The sequence below is a fragment of the Lolium perenne genome, unplaced genomic scaffold (assembly GCF_019359855.2).
Source record: "Lolium perenne isolate Kyuss_39 unplaced genomic scaffold, Kyuss_2.0 unplaced96, whole genome shotgun sequence".
NCBI lineage: Eukaryota > Viridiplantae > Streptophyta > Magnoliopsida > Poales > Poaceae > Lolium > Lolium perenne.
The window spans coordinates 195,328-208,048 of NW_027249054.1; the positions used below are offsets into that span (position 1 = coordinate 195,328).

Here is a 12,721-nt window from a genome sequence, read left to right on the forward strand (position 1 = left end):
TTGGAGGATGAGGGGACACAATGTGGTAAATCAGTGATGTGCACAAGATGTGCAAGAGTTGTCATTTGAAATAGAACTTATTTGAAAAAGTATTTGAAACAACTCAATTGTCTAGGGACAATTGGGAATGAACTCAAGTGGAATGAAATTGAAAGTGTTGAGATAAAACTAGTTGAAACATAGGGGTTCAAAATATTCTACTTACTTTCTCAAGTAAAGTAGAGTTTTCTCAAATGTAAAATAAGCAAGAGGAAACAAGAAATGGTGTAGGTACCATAAACAAGCTTTTTGTTAAAAAGAAAGCCAAATTGAGAGTAATGTTTTTATAAATCAGTACTTGGTAGAAATGGGATGAGAAAACAAAACCCATTTCAGTTCCTTGTTTTCCTTGAAGAAATATCTTGAAAAGCTTTAGTAAAACTAGAAGTAGTTTTGTGATCAAAACTAGAGAAGGAAAATCAATAGGATTTTTGAGAGAGAAAACTAATTTAGGGAGAAGTGTTCTCAAGGGTAGATGGTGGCCTCAAAATGTACCCATCATTCCCAATCTTGGTTTTGTGAAGATTAAACTTGAATAAAAACAAGAGGTAAAAGTGAAGGAAGTGATCTTGAGGTAAAACATTGGATAGGGTACAAGATCAAGTTGAATATATGAGCTGCAAGGATTGACTGAGACATGCAAGACGTGGAGGTTGAAGAGGATGTTGCATAGATGAGATCCATGCATTGAGGTCAACAATAACAGTGGTGGTTGCTTAGATATCAACTGCCAAAGTCTGGAACTTATAAGCTTGCCAAAACAGATTGTTGACTTGGCTACAGAATCAACCTATGATGAGTGGGTATAAGAGAAGGATGTGATGAGGGTAGATGATCCCAAATTTTTGGATTAAGGATGATTGAGCTATCTTGTACCACCAAGAGAAAAATCAAGATGGCACACTCATGTTGCCATGAGGAGAAGAGTTTGATGTAGTAAAAAGGAACACAATTTTTCCTAAGTCTCAAATGTGTTTTAATAGGTGAGTTGTTTGTCTAACCACTAGAGGTGTTGTTCTTTGAGGTAACTCAAAGCAAAACCCAACAAGAAAAACAAGACAATACATCTACCAACAGATCAAAGCAATTCATCACAACAAACAGATCAAGGCAATTCATCTAATAAGTCTTTTAGAAAAAGTTTTTGTTCCCCCTAATTTTTGCAATAAGGACAACTAATCAAGGTTGCAAAAGTTGGGGTGTTACACTATGTGTGCATTCAGTGCACTTTCTGTGACTGACCAATCCTCCCTGGAATCAAGGTTAAATAGAACAGGCGCAGGCAATCTTACTAGTTTTTCAGTTTTCTTAGTTGTTCTCCAAGACTTCTTGTAAAATGTTATCTTGTAAGATAGGTTACTCCAGTTAGATGAATCAGAAACAAATTCATGTTTAATCATGGAGACTATGTCAAGTCTTTCTACGGAAAGTCGAATATCAAGATGGTGAGGTTCTACACCATGCAAAGCTTGTAAACGAGAGGCGATGAGACCTCCACAAATTCCACCTTTCTCACGGTTAGTAGCAAGTCTATAAGCTATCAATGCCCCCAAATTATAAGTCTTACTACCTTGCAGTGCAGCAGCTAGAAAAGCTAAATCCTGGATAGATAGTTACTACCATTCTTTCTAGCAAGAATGCATTTAGTAATGAAATAAGCAAAGTAGCGGATAGCTGGGAGTTGAATGCTAGTGATTTTACCACCATCCTCTGAGAAACTCCTTCCATGACAAATCATCTCGTAGAGGCTTAAGAGCTCTCGCGGCGATCCCCTTATCTTCTCGCATGATCCCCATTGCGGTACTCTAATTGCTGTACAAAAATCATTGAATGGCAAGTTGACAGTTTTATTATAAATCTTATACTGAACCATGGGGTTAGATTGCGACCAATTGAACTTAAAATCCTGCACAACAGACATAGTCAATTTTGCATATTGGCATGGTTCTCCATCAATAAAATCATTCAACCCTGCACGAGAAATTAGATTCTGAACATCTTCCAATATTCCTGCACTTCTCATGAAATCTGTGCACGGGTAGTAAGAGGGGTATACTCCCTCTTCGCGGTTCACTCTCATGACTTGTTGCACCTCCAATTCTTGTTGGTTTAGTTGATATCTATTCCACTCCATTTTCTGAAATTTTTCAACAAACAATATAAAATTTGATTTGGTGACATATAATCAAGGGGAACTACTATAGGAACTTGCTAGAGTACTAATCATGCATCAAAACTAGTTTATACAACTTAGAACAAGCATGCAAGCTCACTAAACATGTTACCTACAACAACAAAATATTCAAGATATACTCAACCAAACAAAATTCTACTTGGATAATCGGAGGAGTTACATACCGGAGAGCAAATGTGCCAAATCTCAGACAGAAATCTGGGCTGAGCAAAGAGACCGAAAAATCCTGAGCTCTTGAGCAAAAATTCGAGTGAGAGAAAGCTGGTGTCGATTTTTTCGGGAGAGAGAAGAGTCTAGGAGGAAGAGATTCTAAAGTGGGGCAAAGGGGGACCCACACGCCAGGGTGGCGCACCCCCCTTGCTGGCCGCGCCGGCCTGTGGGGTGCCACCCTGGGGTGCCCCACTGATCATCCCCAGGTGCTCCCAGGTGCATTTTCTAAAAATAGGACCAACGGTATAATTTTTGTGAATTTTTGAAAACTTTGAAAAATGCACATTTCTGGGTATTAAGTTTATTATTACTGGCCAGGATTTTTTTTGAAATCTCTAACTAACTAAGGAACTTTGCAAATCAAAAGTGCTACAGCAAGTAAGACAAGTGGAGGGAGAAAGAGATGTTGTTTACCTCCTCTATGCATATAAAAAGTATTTGTTAACAAGGTTGATCCAGTCTTGCCACCAAATAAATTTTACATAGCATATGAAGAAATAAACCTCAAATCAATCATGTTACCTTGAATTGTATTGATATGGACCCAATCATAAGACTTTGATAACCTTCTTTAGTGTAACACCCCATCTTTCAAAAACCTGCATATTTCTCCAAGTTAAAATTTTGAGCCAACAAAATTTTTTATTTAACACTTATGATTGAGTGTAGGTTAGAATTCTTGCTTGGGTTAACTCAAATACTTTTCTTGGTATGTTGTGTGTGACACCTCACCTTAGGTTAATTTTTACACCTTCTTTAAAATTTTAGGGTTTGCTCTTCTTAATTGGTTGGCACCACCTCTTATGCACTATGCCCCTCAGAAACCCTAACCCTGGGGTGGAGGGCATTACCCTTGGAAGGGAGGAACACTCTACCCTTTTCTCTACACCACCACCAAATTCACCTAGGGTTGCACCACCCACACCATCATCACCTTTTTATTGTCAATATGTATTTTCACATTTGTGCACTTGATTCCTTGTCACCCTGGGGCACATGCACTTGGCATGGCTTCTCTCCTTTTCACCCCTGCCCCTTTTTCTTCTCTCTCTTTTTTCCCTTAGGTTTTGGCCGAGAGATAAGAGGGGAAACCTCCCCCTCTCTTTTCTTTCTCTCTTCCCTCTCTTTTTTCTTCTCTGCCTTGGACCGTGGCCGACGCCACTTCCCTCTCCCTTGCCTTGGCCCAACCCTAACCGCACCACCCTCCCTCCTTGGCCCAAAACGCCACCAGAACCTCTCTCTCTCGCGTCCAAAAACCCTAGCCACTAAACGCACGCGCGCGCCACGCTGGTCACGCCATGATGGCTCGACGCCTCGCGTCGCCCGCCATCAGCCTCGCCTGCCGCGCACCCCCTCGTTTCCCTCCCCTCGCTGACGCCACCAGGGTGACGTCACGGTGGGGCCGACGCGTGACGCCAGCCCTTGGCCACCGGTTGGCCATCGCCACCGCCCACGCCACTGCCTCGCCTCCCTCCGCCTATAAAAACCCACCGAGAGGCACACCTCCCCCTTCAGCTCCCACACCCTCTACGCCGCAAGGCTGCTCCACCCCCTCTCTAGCTGCTCGAGCGGCAGCCGAGCCGTTGCCGTCGCCACGCCGAGACGCTCACCGCGGTCACCGCGTGGGTGACGCGCAGGAGGTCGCCACCACGGCGCAAACGCCACTCCCCTCCCCTGAACTCCTTCACCCACGTCGCCTCCTGCATCTCCTGACCCTGTCCCTCTCTTCTTCCTCCCAGGAACACCGCAGGACGCCGCCGCTCTCGACGCTCCGACGCCGTTCGTGACGCAGACGACGCCGAGCGAGGAGGAGCAGCAGCCCCTGGACGTCGCCAGCACACGCACCCGACGCACGCCTACACCACCACACCACCTGCACCGATGCACGCCACCTCTAGCCGCCGGTAAGCCCCTGGCCGCCCCCTTTCTTCCTCCGCGCCGGCGAGCGCCTCCGACGTCGCGCACGCGCCAGATCTGGGCCGTCGGATCCAGATCGGGCGGGCGCATGGCGCATGCACGGCCACTGGCAGTTTACTGTTTTGCTAATTAAATTAGTTTGGTAACTCTGATTAACATGATTCCAACTGCATTAGAACCAGTATGAAATTACCTTTCAGATGCCACTGGCCTTGTATTTTTAGGATTTTTGTGCGATTTTTAAAGTATTAAACATGATCACTGTATTCTGGTTAGTATTCCTAATTCCTAAAATTGAAAAATTAATATTTTTAACTGTTTCCAACTGGGTTAATCTTATATTGTTACTGTGCATCTAGGAAAAATACCAGAACCCTCTGTTAGTAATGTTTAGTCTCTGGTTATGATTGTTTATGTGCCACATGCAATGATAGGTTTAGAATTTGATGTTTTTAATTAAATCTTGATGCATTGTTTATCAAAATGGCCAAATCATGTTCTGTTCCTGCCAAACCACTCCCCTGCATACTTTTTTTATTTTTATTTGTTACTCTTGGTTCTTGAGTTTATGTTGATTGTATGTATCGTTTACTTTGGCGACGCTAGATACGAATGAAGGAGAAGTTGAAGGGGAGGACTTTGGTGAAGAACTTGAGGAAGACCAGGGACAAGTCAACCAAGGCAAGCCATCTTTGAACTCTGAATGATGTGGTGTTGGATGTCATTTGTTGATGTCCCTAAGCATCTTATCTCTTTATGTGATGATCTCTCTATGTTGGTCTATGTATGGTTGTAATAGGAGTAGTTCCTTGTGGTGGTTATTCATCTTGGTTCACACGTTGGAGGGATGCATGGTGTCACGGCCGTGCTACTCCCTTGGGTCTTCTTGAGTGCTCAACATGAGCATGTACCCTTCCTAATTAGAGTTTTACACCACACTCCCACTTTGTTGAGACTAGAGGTATCAAAGTCATGAAGCTTGGTGTAATTCTCAAATTGAGAGAATTATGCCGTGTACCCCCCTTGTTGGTTAAAAGGGTAATACACCTACCCCACCCAAGTTGTGTAATAACACCGCCAAATCTGAAAGTTGATCCACCCTATATTATCATCTTACATGCTTATCTTAAGCAAGTGAGATCATTTTCTTTGCCACCCACTTATGCTCTCATGGCATGATGATCTTCATCTCGGCCATGGTGCCATAGTAGTTCCTTCTCAAGAAACTTTAGGTTGGGAACCCCTCAAGGTTTACCTTGTTGTAAATGTTTATGAAAACCTTGGGTGAGTTAACCCAAGTGTATGGTTTATAAAAACAAAGGATCTTGATAAAGATGTTTGGGAAAGATGTGTATGTGGGTTGGTTGAACAACCGTGGTGTTGTGGGGAAAAGGAAATGGTTTCTAAAAAGGAGCACTGCGTATAAGTGTTCGCCGTCCCAACTTTTATTCGCGCAACCACATTATCCAAAGTGGGCACGGGCTTAGTCCGTAGTTTGTTGAAGTTGGCATGAGCACCCTTCACAACTTTTTAGAGAGGGTCACGATGACCTCCGACGCCAGGTTGCGCTCTGAAGGAGGCAATACACTGTAGTTGTCTATAGCCGGACGATTACTGACGGTCTTCTGTCGTGCCGCCGGAGATACGCTGAAAAGGAGGTATGCTGCCGGGGTGCCAGGAAGGGGTAAGCCCGCAGGGAAGGACTTGTGCCAATGGAGACGGGCGAAAGACTATGACTGGTTATCCGAGTCTCGCATACTTTTGTATGACGATCCGGGGATGATCCCGGCGGATTTATCAGTTCTTGTGGGGAAAAGTGCGCAAACTCTGCAGAGTCAAATCTATTCGAATAGCCGCGTCCGCGGTCATGGACAAGTTGAAATGGCCATACTTAACCGGGGCTTGCGTTTTGTTTTTGAACAAATGGTTTGCAAAGGAAGTGTTGTGTTATGTGTACCGGAAGGGTACAAGAGAGAGTGTTGACCATATGGAGATGGTCGTGGGAAAATAAAGACTAAAGGGGGAACTCTTTCCTAAATGTTTCCGTAGATGGAAGTCTTCTTTAACAAAGATATAGAGATGTCATAGGATTTTCCCCGCATCTTCATCACTTGAGATGAAGAAATGCAACTCTTCTTTAACAAAGATATAGAGATGTCATAGGATTTTCCTCGCATCTTCATCACTTGAGATGAAGAAATGCAACTCTTCTTTAACAAAGATATAGAGATGTCATAGGACAATCATAGTATTCCCTTCACTTGAGAAGTCGGAATGCTAGGTAAACAATAAAGGTAGGAACATGCTACATCCACAAGAGAAACCTGTCATACTCTCTTGTCTCCTTTAGTTAGATTGTGTTGCACCCCTCTTATGATGGTTTGCAAGTACAATTCCAAATGTACTTACGGCTTTGTCCCTGGCTATTAACTTGGCCAGACTATGAGGAGGACTATGAAGACGATGGAGGATATCACGACGACTATGCAACCTAGGACGCTCTCCAAGTCAGTCGCCTGTAGGTCTAAGGAATGACTTGGGCCCGACGACGTTGATGTGTATCCGCTGCTGTGTTTGGTGATCTTGCCCATCGAGGCATTTATGTAAGCTCGGTCATGTGACCCACTTTGTAAGACTTATTTATTCGGTACTGTAATGGATGATGTAATTCTGGATATTTAGTTCAGTTATGTGCTCACGGTGCAATGATCATGGGATCGTGAGTTGAATGCATAACAGGGTATTTCGGACAGCTAGTCCGGGGTCCCCACATAGCTGGTATCAGAGCCATCCTGACCATAGGAGGCCCTAGTTAGCATGGACGCTAAGATAGTGCAAAAACTATTTTCTATAATAAAAACGAGATGACTATATGCTGAAATAATGCCTAGTCTCTCCCCTACTTTCTCTTAGATATTAACTTTACTTGCATTAATTATTAATGTTTTTACTTTATGCACTTAAAATTTGGCACACTTTGATCATCATACTAATTAAGAACTTAAAATCTTTGTGTAGATGGATCCACCGATGTTCACTAAGAGCATCCAGCTTGGCTTCAATAAGCCTCCCTACCTGTTTGAGACCGCCCTCGTCGAGGTGTCACGGGCCGTTGGACGCCTGGTACCCGAAGTGAAGGGAGGACAGATGGAGAGCACCAAGGACGGCGAGATGTCCTGGATGGTGGTTTGCACACTTCGTGGCTCTCATGTGAAGCAGCTTGAGGAGATTGAGATCCAGGTCTTCGACCGCACATGGGAGGATGGACTTGTGAGGGTGCTCCAAGCGGCCCTCTCTCGTCTTGTCTTCCACCACCGTGTCGAGTTGGAGGCCATGGGACTTCCTCACGCCTTCTTGGGACGCCGCAATGAGGAAGGGGTTCCTACTATGATCCCCTACTTTTGCCCCCTTGGACGCCAAGTGAGCCAGATGGAGAACTTGTTGTTCAAGACTCAGCTCAGCCTTGACTCCAACAGGATGGAGAATGAGGTGTTGAAGCATGAGATGGAAGGGCTCAAGATGGACTTGAAGTTGGCTAAGCTCAAGCATCGCCGCCAACAGAAGAAGACCCTCCGTGTCCGCGAGTCCAACTACATGCTCAAAGTCAAGGTTATGCACCTCAAGGCCGCCCTCCGCGAAGCTGAGGAGAAGCTCGAGGAAACTCAGGACGACGGCGAAGATATCCGCAAGGAGAACACCGCTCTTGTCAGTGACGATGAGGACTACATGGAGGAGGAAGGACTTGATGGGCTTGATAATGAAGATGACGAGGACCGCGCCTTCATCAACGACGCGATCGAAGAACCCGCACCACTTCACACCGTGGAGGCTACTCCGGATGATGAGGAGGATCCCGAGGAGCCTCCGTTTGATGGCCCTTCTGCACCTCTTGATGACTTCTAGGCGTGCACTCGCGATATGTTCTATGCTAGGATGTCCCTTACCTTGAATTGGTCCATGTGTGACCTTTATGGATGTGAACTTGATGCTTTTGAGTAGAACCAACAATGGTGTTTGAAGTTGCTATCCGTGTTGTTATGTTTTGCTACTCTTTTTCCAAATTTCCTTTCTTATGCATGCATGATCCTTCCCCTTGGCAAAGTACTTGAACTTCGTACATCCCTCTTTCTCATCATCTCATGACCATGGTTATCCTTTGCACCTCCTCAGATGGTTGAAACTCGCCATGGAGGTTCTACCTCCGAAAACCCACCACCACCACCTCCGGACCCCAGCATGGCTCAGATCCTACGCCTCTTGATGGAGGATCGCCAGCGTGCCCGTCAGGAGAGTGAAGCTAACATTGTCGCGCTTCGACAAATCGCTCAAGCCGCCGCGGGAAACCGCAACAATGAAGAAGGAGAAGGACACGGCGAGGAAGCACCAAGGTCACGCCTTAGGGACTTTCAGAATACCAACCCGCCCGTGTTTTCCAAATGTGCCGCTCCCCTCGATGCGGATGATTGGCTCCGCACCATTGAAAACAACCTTGAAGTCGCCGCGGTAGGAGATCACGAGAAAGTTCTTCTCGCCACTCACTTTCTATTGGGACCCGCCCGAGCATGGTGGGAGAATGTCAAGGCCATGCAAGCTCCTGACCATGTCATCAACTGGGCTGAATTCACCGCCAAGTTCCGTAAGGCTCACATTCCCACTGGTTTGATCAAGATGAAGCGTGATGAATTCTTCAACCTGAAGCAGAACAACTCCAACGTGGTGGATTATCTTGAGAAGTTCAACACCCTGGCCAGGTACGCCCCGCAAGATGTTGACACTGACGAGAAGAAGCGCGACCGTTTCATGAATGGTCTGCATGAAGAAATCCAGAGTATCCTAGTGGCTGTACCCTACCCCGACTTGGAAGCGCTTGTGGATGCCGCTATTTTGGTGGAGTCTAAGCGCAAGGCTGCCTATGAAACCAGGAAGCGCAAGATGCAACAGCAGCAGGGTGGGCCCAGCAACCCCAAGTACCGCAGTCCGCCCCCATCGAGACCCGTCAACCCACCCCAGAGGAACCCTTCGCCAGCACCAGCTTACCGCTCCAATAACTATGCCCCCAATCGTTCAGCTCAGCAGCCCCGTTCTGGAGGATTCAACACCAACCCCCGCCCCAATCCGCCAGCTCGCCCTCAAGGCGATGGATGCTTCACTTGTGGGAAGCCTGGACACTTCTCCCGTGAGTGTCCCACCAAGATGAGGACACCTCAACGCGCCAACGCCCCAAGGCCCCCTCAAGCTCAAGCTAGGACTGCGTCAGGAAAGAAGCCCATGGTCAAGAAGCAGGCCAATGCCGCCCATGGACATCTGAACCATGCCAGCGCTGAAGAGGCCGAGGAAGCTCCGGATATCGTGATGGGTACGTTTCTAGTCAACTCCACTCCTGCCCGAGTCCTTTTTGATTCCGGCGCATCTCATTCCTTCGTTACTGAACCGTTCGTTAAGAAAAGTGGGATGAAACCAACCGCCATGAGACGCCTCATGTTAGTTCAAATTCCGGGATCCACCGCTAAGGCCCGGATGTCTTGTCTAAACGTTCCCATAGTCATACAAGGAGTATCTTTCCAATCTGATCTAATTGTCTTAGGAGCACAAGGTTTAGAGGTAATCCTTGGAATGAACTGGATGACCAAGTATAAGGGACACATAGACTGCATCCAGAAATCCATTACCCTCACCAATGATCAAGGCCTACCCGTAAAATACACCGCCACTATACACTCCTCCAAAGCCTTCTACAAGAAAAGTATCTCTGGACCCAACCTCGAACAAGTTCTGTTGTCTGCGAATACCCCGATGTTTTCCCCTGAAGAATTGCCCAAGTATGCCCCCCGACCGAGACATTGAGTTCATCATAGAACTACTCCCAGGAACTGCCCCCATAGCCAGAGACCTTATCGTATGAACCCCCAAGAATTGATTGAGTTAAAGCGACAGTTGGATGATTTGTTGGCCAAAGGTCTGATCAGGCCAAGTGCATCACCATGGGGATCGCCCGTGATCTTCGTGGACAAGAGAGATGGAACCATTCGCTTGTGTGTGGACTATCGGAGACTTAATGAAGTAACCATTAAAAATAAGTATCCTCTGCCTAAGATCGATGATTTATTCGATCAAATGAACGGAGCAAAGGTTTTCTCCAAAATTGACCTTCGCACCGGGTATCACGAACTTAAAGTACGAGAATCCGACATTCCCAAAACTGCTTTCACCACCCGATACAGACTGTATGAGTACACCGTAATGTCATTTGGACTCACCAATTCCCCTACCTACTTCATGAACCTCATGAACAAGGTCTTCATGGAATACCTAGACAAATTTGTGGTAGTGTTCATCGATGACATCTTGATCTACTCAAAAACTGAGGAAGAACATGAGGAGCACCTGCGACTAGTCTTAGGTACCCTTCGGCAACATCAACTTTATGCAAAGTTTAGTAAATGTCAGTTTTGGCTCAAGGAAGTTGGATTTCTCGGCCACGTCTTGTCTGCTGGAGGACTCTCTGTTGATCCCTCTCTGATCAAGTCTATTGTGGACCGACAACCCCCTAAAAATGTTACGGAAGTGAGGTCCTTCCTCGAATTGGCGAGATACTACCGTAAGTTCGTTGAAGGATTCTCAAGCATTGCCAAACCTATGACTCTTCTGCTTAAAAAGGGTAAGAAGTTTGAATGGACGGAAAAGTGTGAAGAGAGTTTTCAAGAATTAAAAAGGCGACTTGTATCCGCCCCCATCTTGACCATGCCCGACGTCACCAAGGATTTTGTGATCTATTGTGATGCTTCCAAAATTGGTCTCGGAAGTGTCTTAATGCAAGAAGGAAAGGTAATCTCTTATCTCTCTCGACAGCTGAAACCTCACGAAGCCAATTACCCCACCCATGACCTGGAATTAGCAGCCGTGGTTCATGCTCTCAAGACTTGGCGCCACTATCTCATAGGAAATAGGTGTGATATTTACACCGATCACAAAAGCCTTCAGTATATCTTCACCCAGAGAGAATTGAATATGCGACAGAGGAGATGGATAGAGCTCATCAAGGATTATGACCTTAGTATCCATTACCACCCCGGAAAAGCTAATGTTGTTGCCGATGCCCTCAGCCGAGAACCTTGTTCCCTTAACTCTCGTTTAAAAGTCGAGCAACCCATGTTGTATCAAAAATTCGAGGAATTCGGATTAGAATTGGTTAGCCATGGATTCCTTGCTGCCATGGAAGCCAAACCCACCCTTCAAGATCAGATCAAGGAAGCCCAAGTTGGGCATAAGAGTATCGAAGGGATCAAGCATCGCATGAGCAGGAAAAATCTAGAAGGATTTTCGATAGATCCCAACGGTGTACTATGGTACAATGGGCGCCTCTGCGTACCCAATATTCCCGATTTGAAGAATCTTATATGGAGGAGGCCCATAATACTCCCTACTCTATTCACCCTGGAGGATCCAAGATGTACCAAGATCTAAAAGACACTTTTTGGTGGCATGGGATGAAGCGGGATATTGCTTTCTTTATTGCTCGATGTGACGTCTGCCAGAAAGTTAAAGCTGAGCACCAACACCCGGCTGGATTGTTGCAACCCTTGAAGATACCCGTGTGGAAATGGGAAGAAGTGGGTATGGACTTTATCACCGGACTTCCCAGATCTAACCGAGGGCATGATTCGATCTGGGTGATAGTGGATCGTCTCACTAAAGTCGCTCACTTCCTGCCGGTCAAGACCACCGATCACGAGAAAGCGTTAGCCGATCTCTACATCTCCCGTATAGTTAGCCTTCATGGCGTCCCCAAGGTTATCGTGTGATGGCGTGTATTTCACACGTTCGTTGGGCAACCCCAAGAGGAAGGTATGATGCGCACAGCAGCAAGTTTTCCCTCAGAAAGAAACCAAGGTTTATCGAACCAGGAGGAGCCAAGAAGCACGTTGAAGGTTGATGGCGGCGAGATGTAGTGCGGCGCAACACCAGGGATTCCGGCGCCAACGTGGAACCTGCACAACACAACCAAAGTACTTTGCCCCAACGAAACAGTGAGGTTGTCAATCTCACCGGCTTGCTGTAACAAAGGATTAACCGTATTGTGTGGAAGATGATTGTTTGCAGAAAACAGTAGAACAAGTATTGCAGTAGATTGTATTTCAGTAAAGAGAATTGGACCGGGGTCCACAGTTCACTAGAGGTGTCTCTCCCATAAGACGAGCAGCATGTTGGGTGAACAAATTACAGTTGGGCAATTGACAAATAAAGAGAGCATGACAATGCACATACATATCATGATGAGTATAGTGAGATTTAATTGGGCATTACGACAAAGTACATAGACCGCCATCCAACTGCATCTATGCCTAAAAAGTCCACCTTCAG

The 12,721-nt window shown here is 45.9% G+C and overlaps 1 protein-coding gene across 1 annotated transcript; it reads left to right on the forward strand.

The window, feature by feature from the left end:
* The first annotated feature begins 8,596 nt into the window (after positions 1 to 8,596).
* LOC139834936 (uncharacterized) lies at positions 8,597 to 12,162 on the forward strand. Its single transcript, XM_071824860.1, has 3 exons — positions 8,597 to 9,716; positions 10,317 to 11,185; positions 11,896 to 12,162. The coding sequence occupies exons 1-3, from the start codon at positions 8,597 to 8,599 to the stop codon at positions 12,160 to 12,162; spliced, it is 2,256 nt and encodes a 751-aa protein (XP_071680961.1).
* The last annotated feature ends 559 nt before the right edge of the window (positions 12,163 to 12,721 follow it).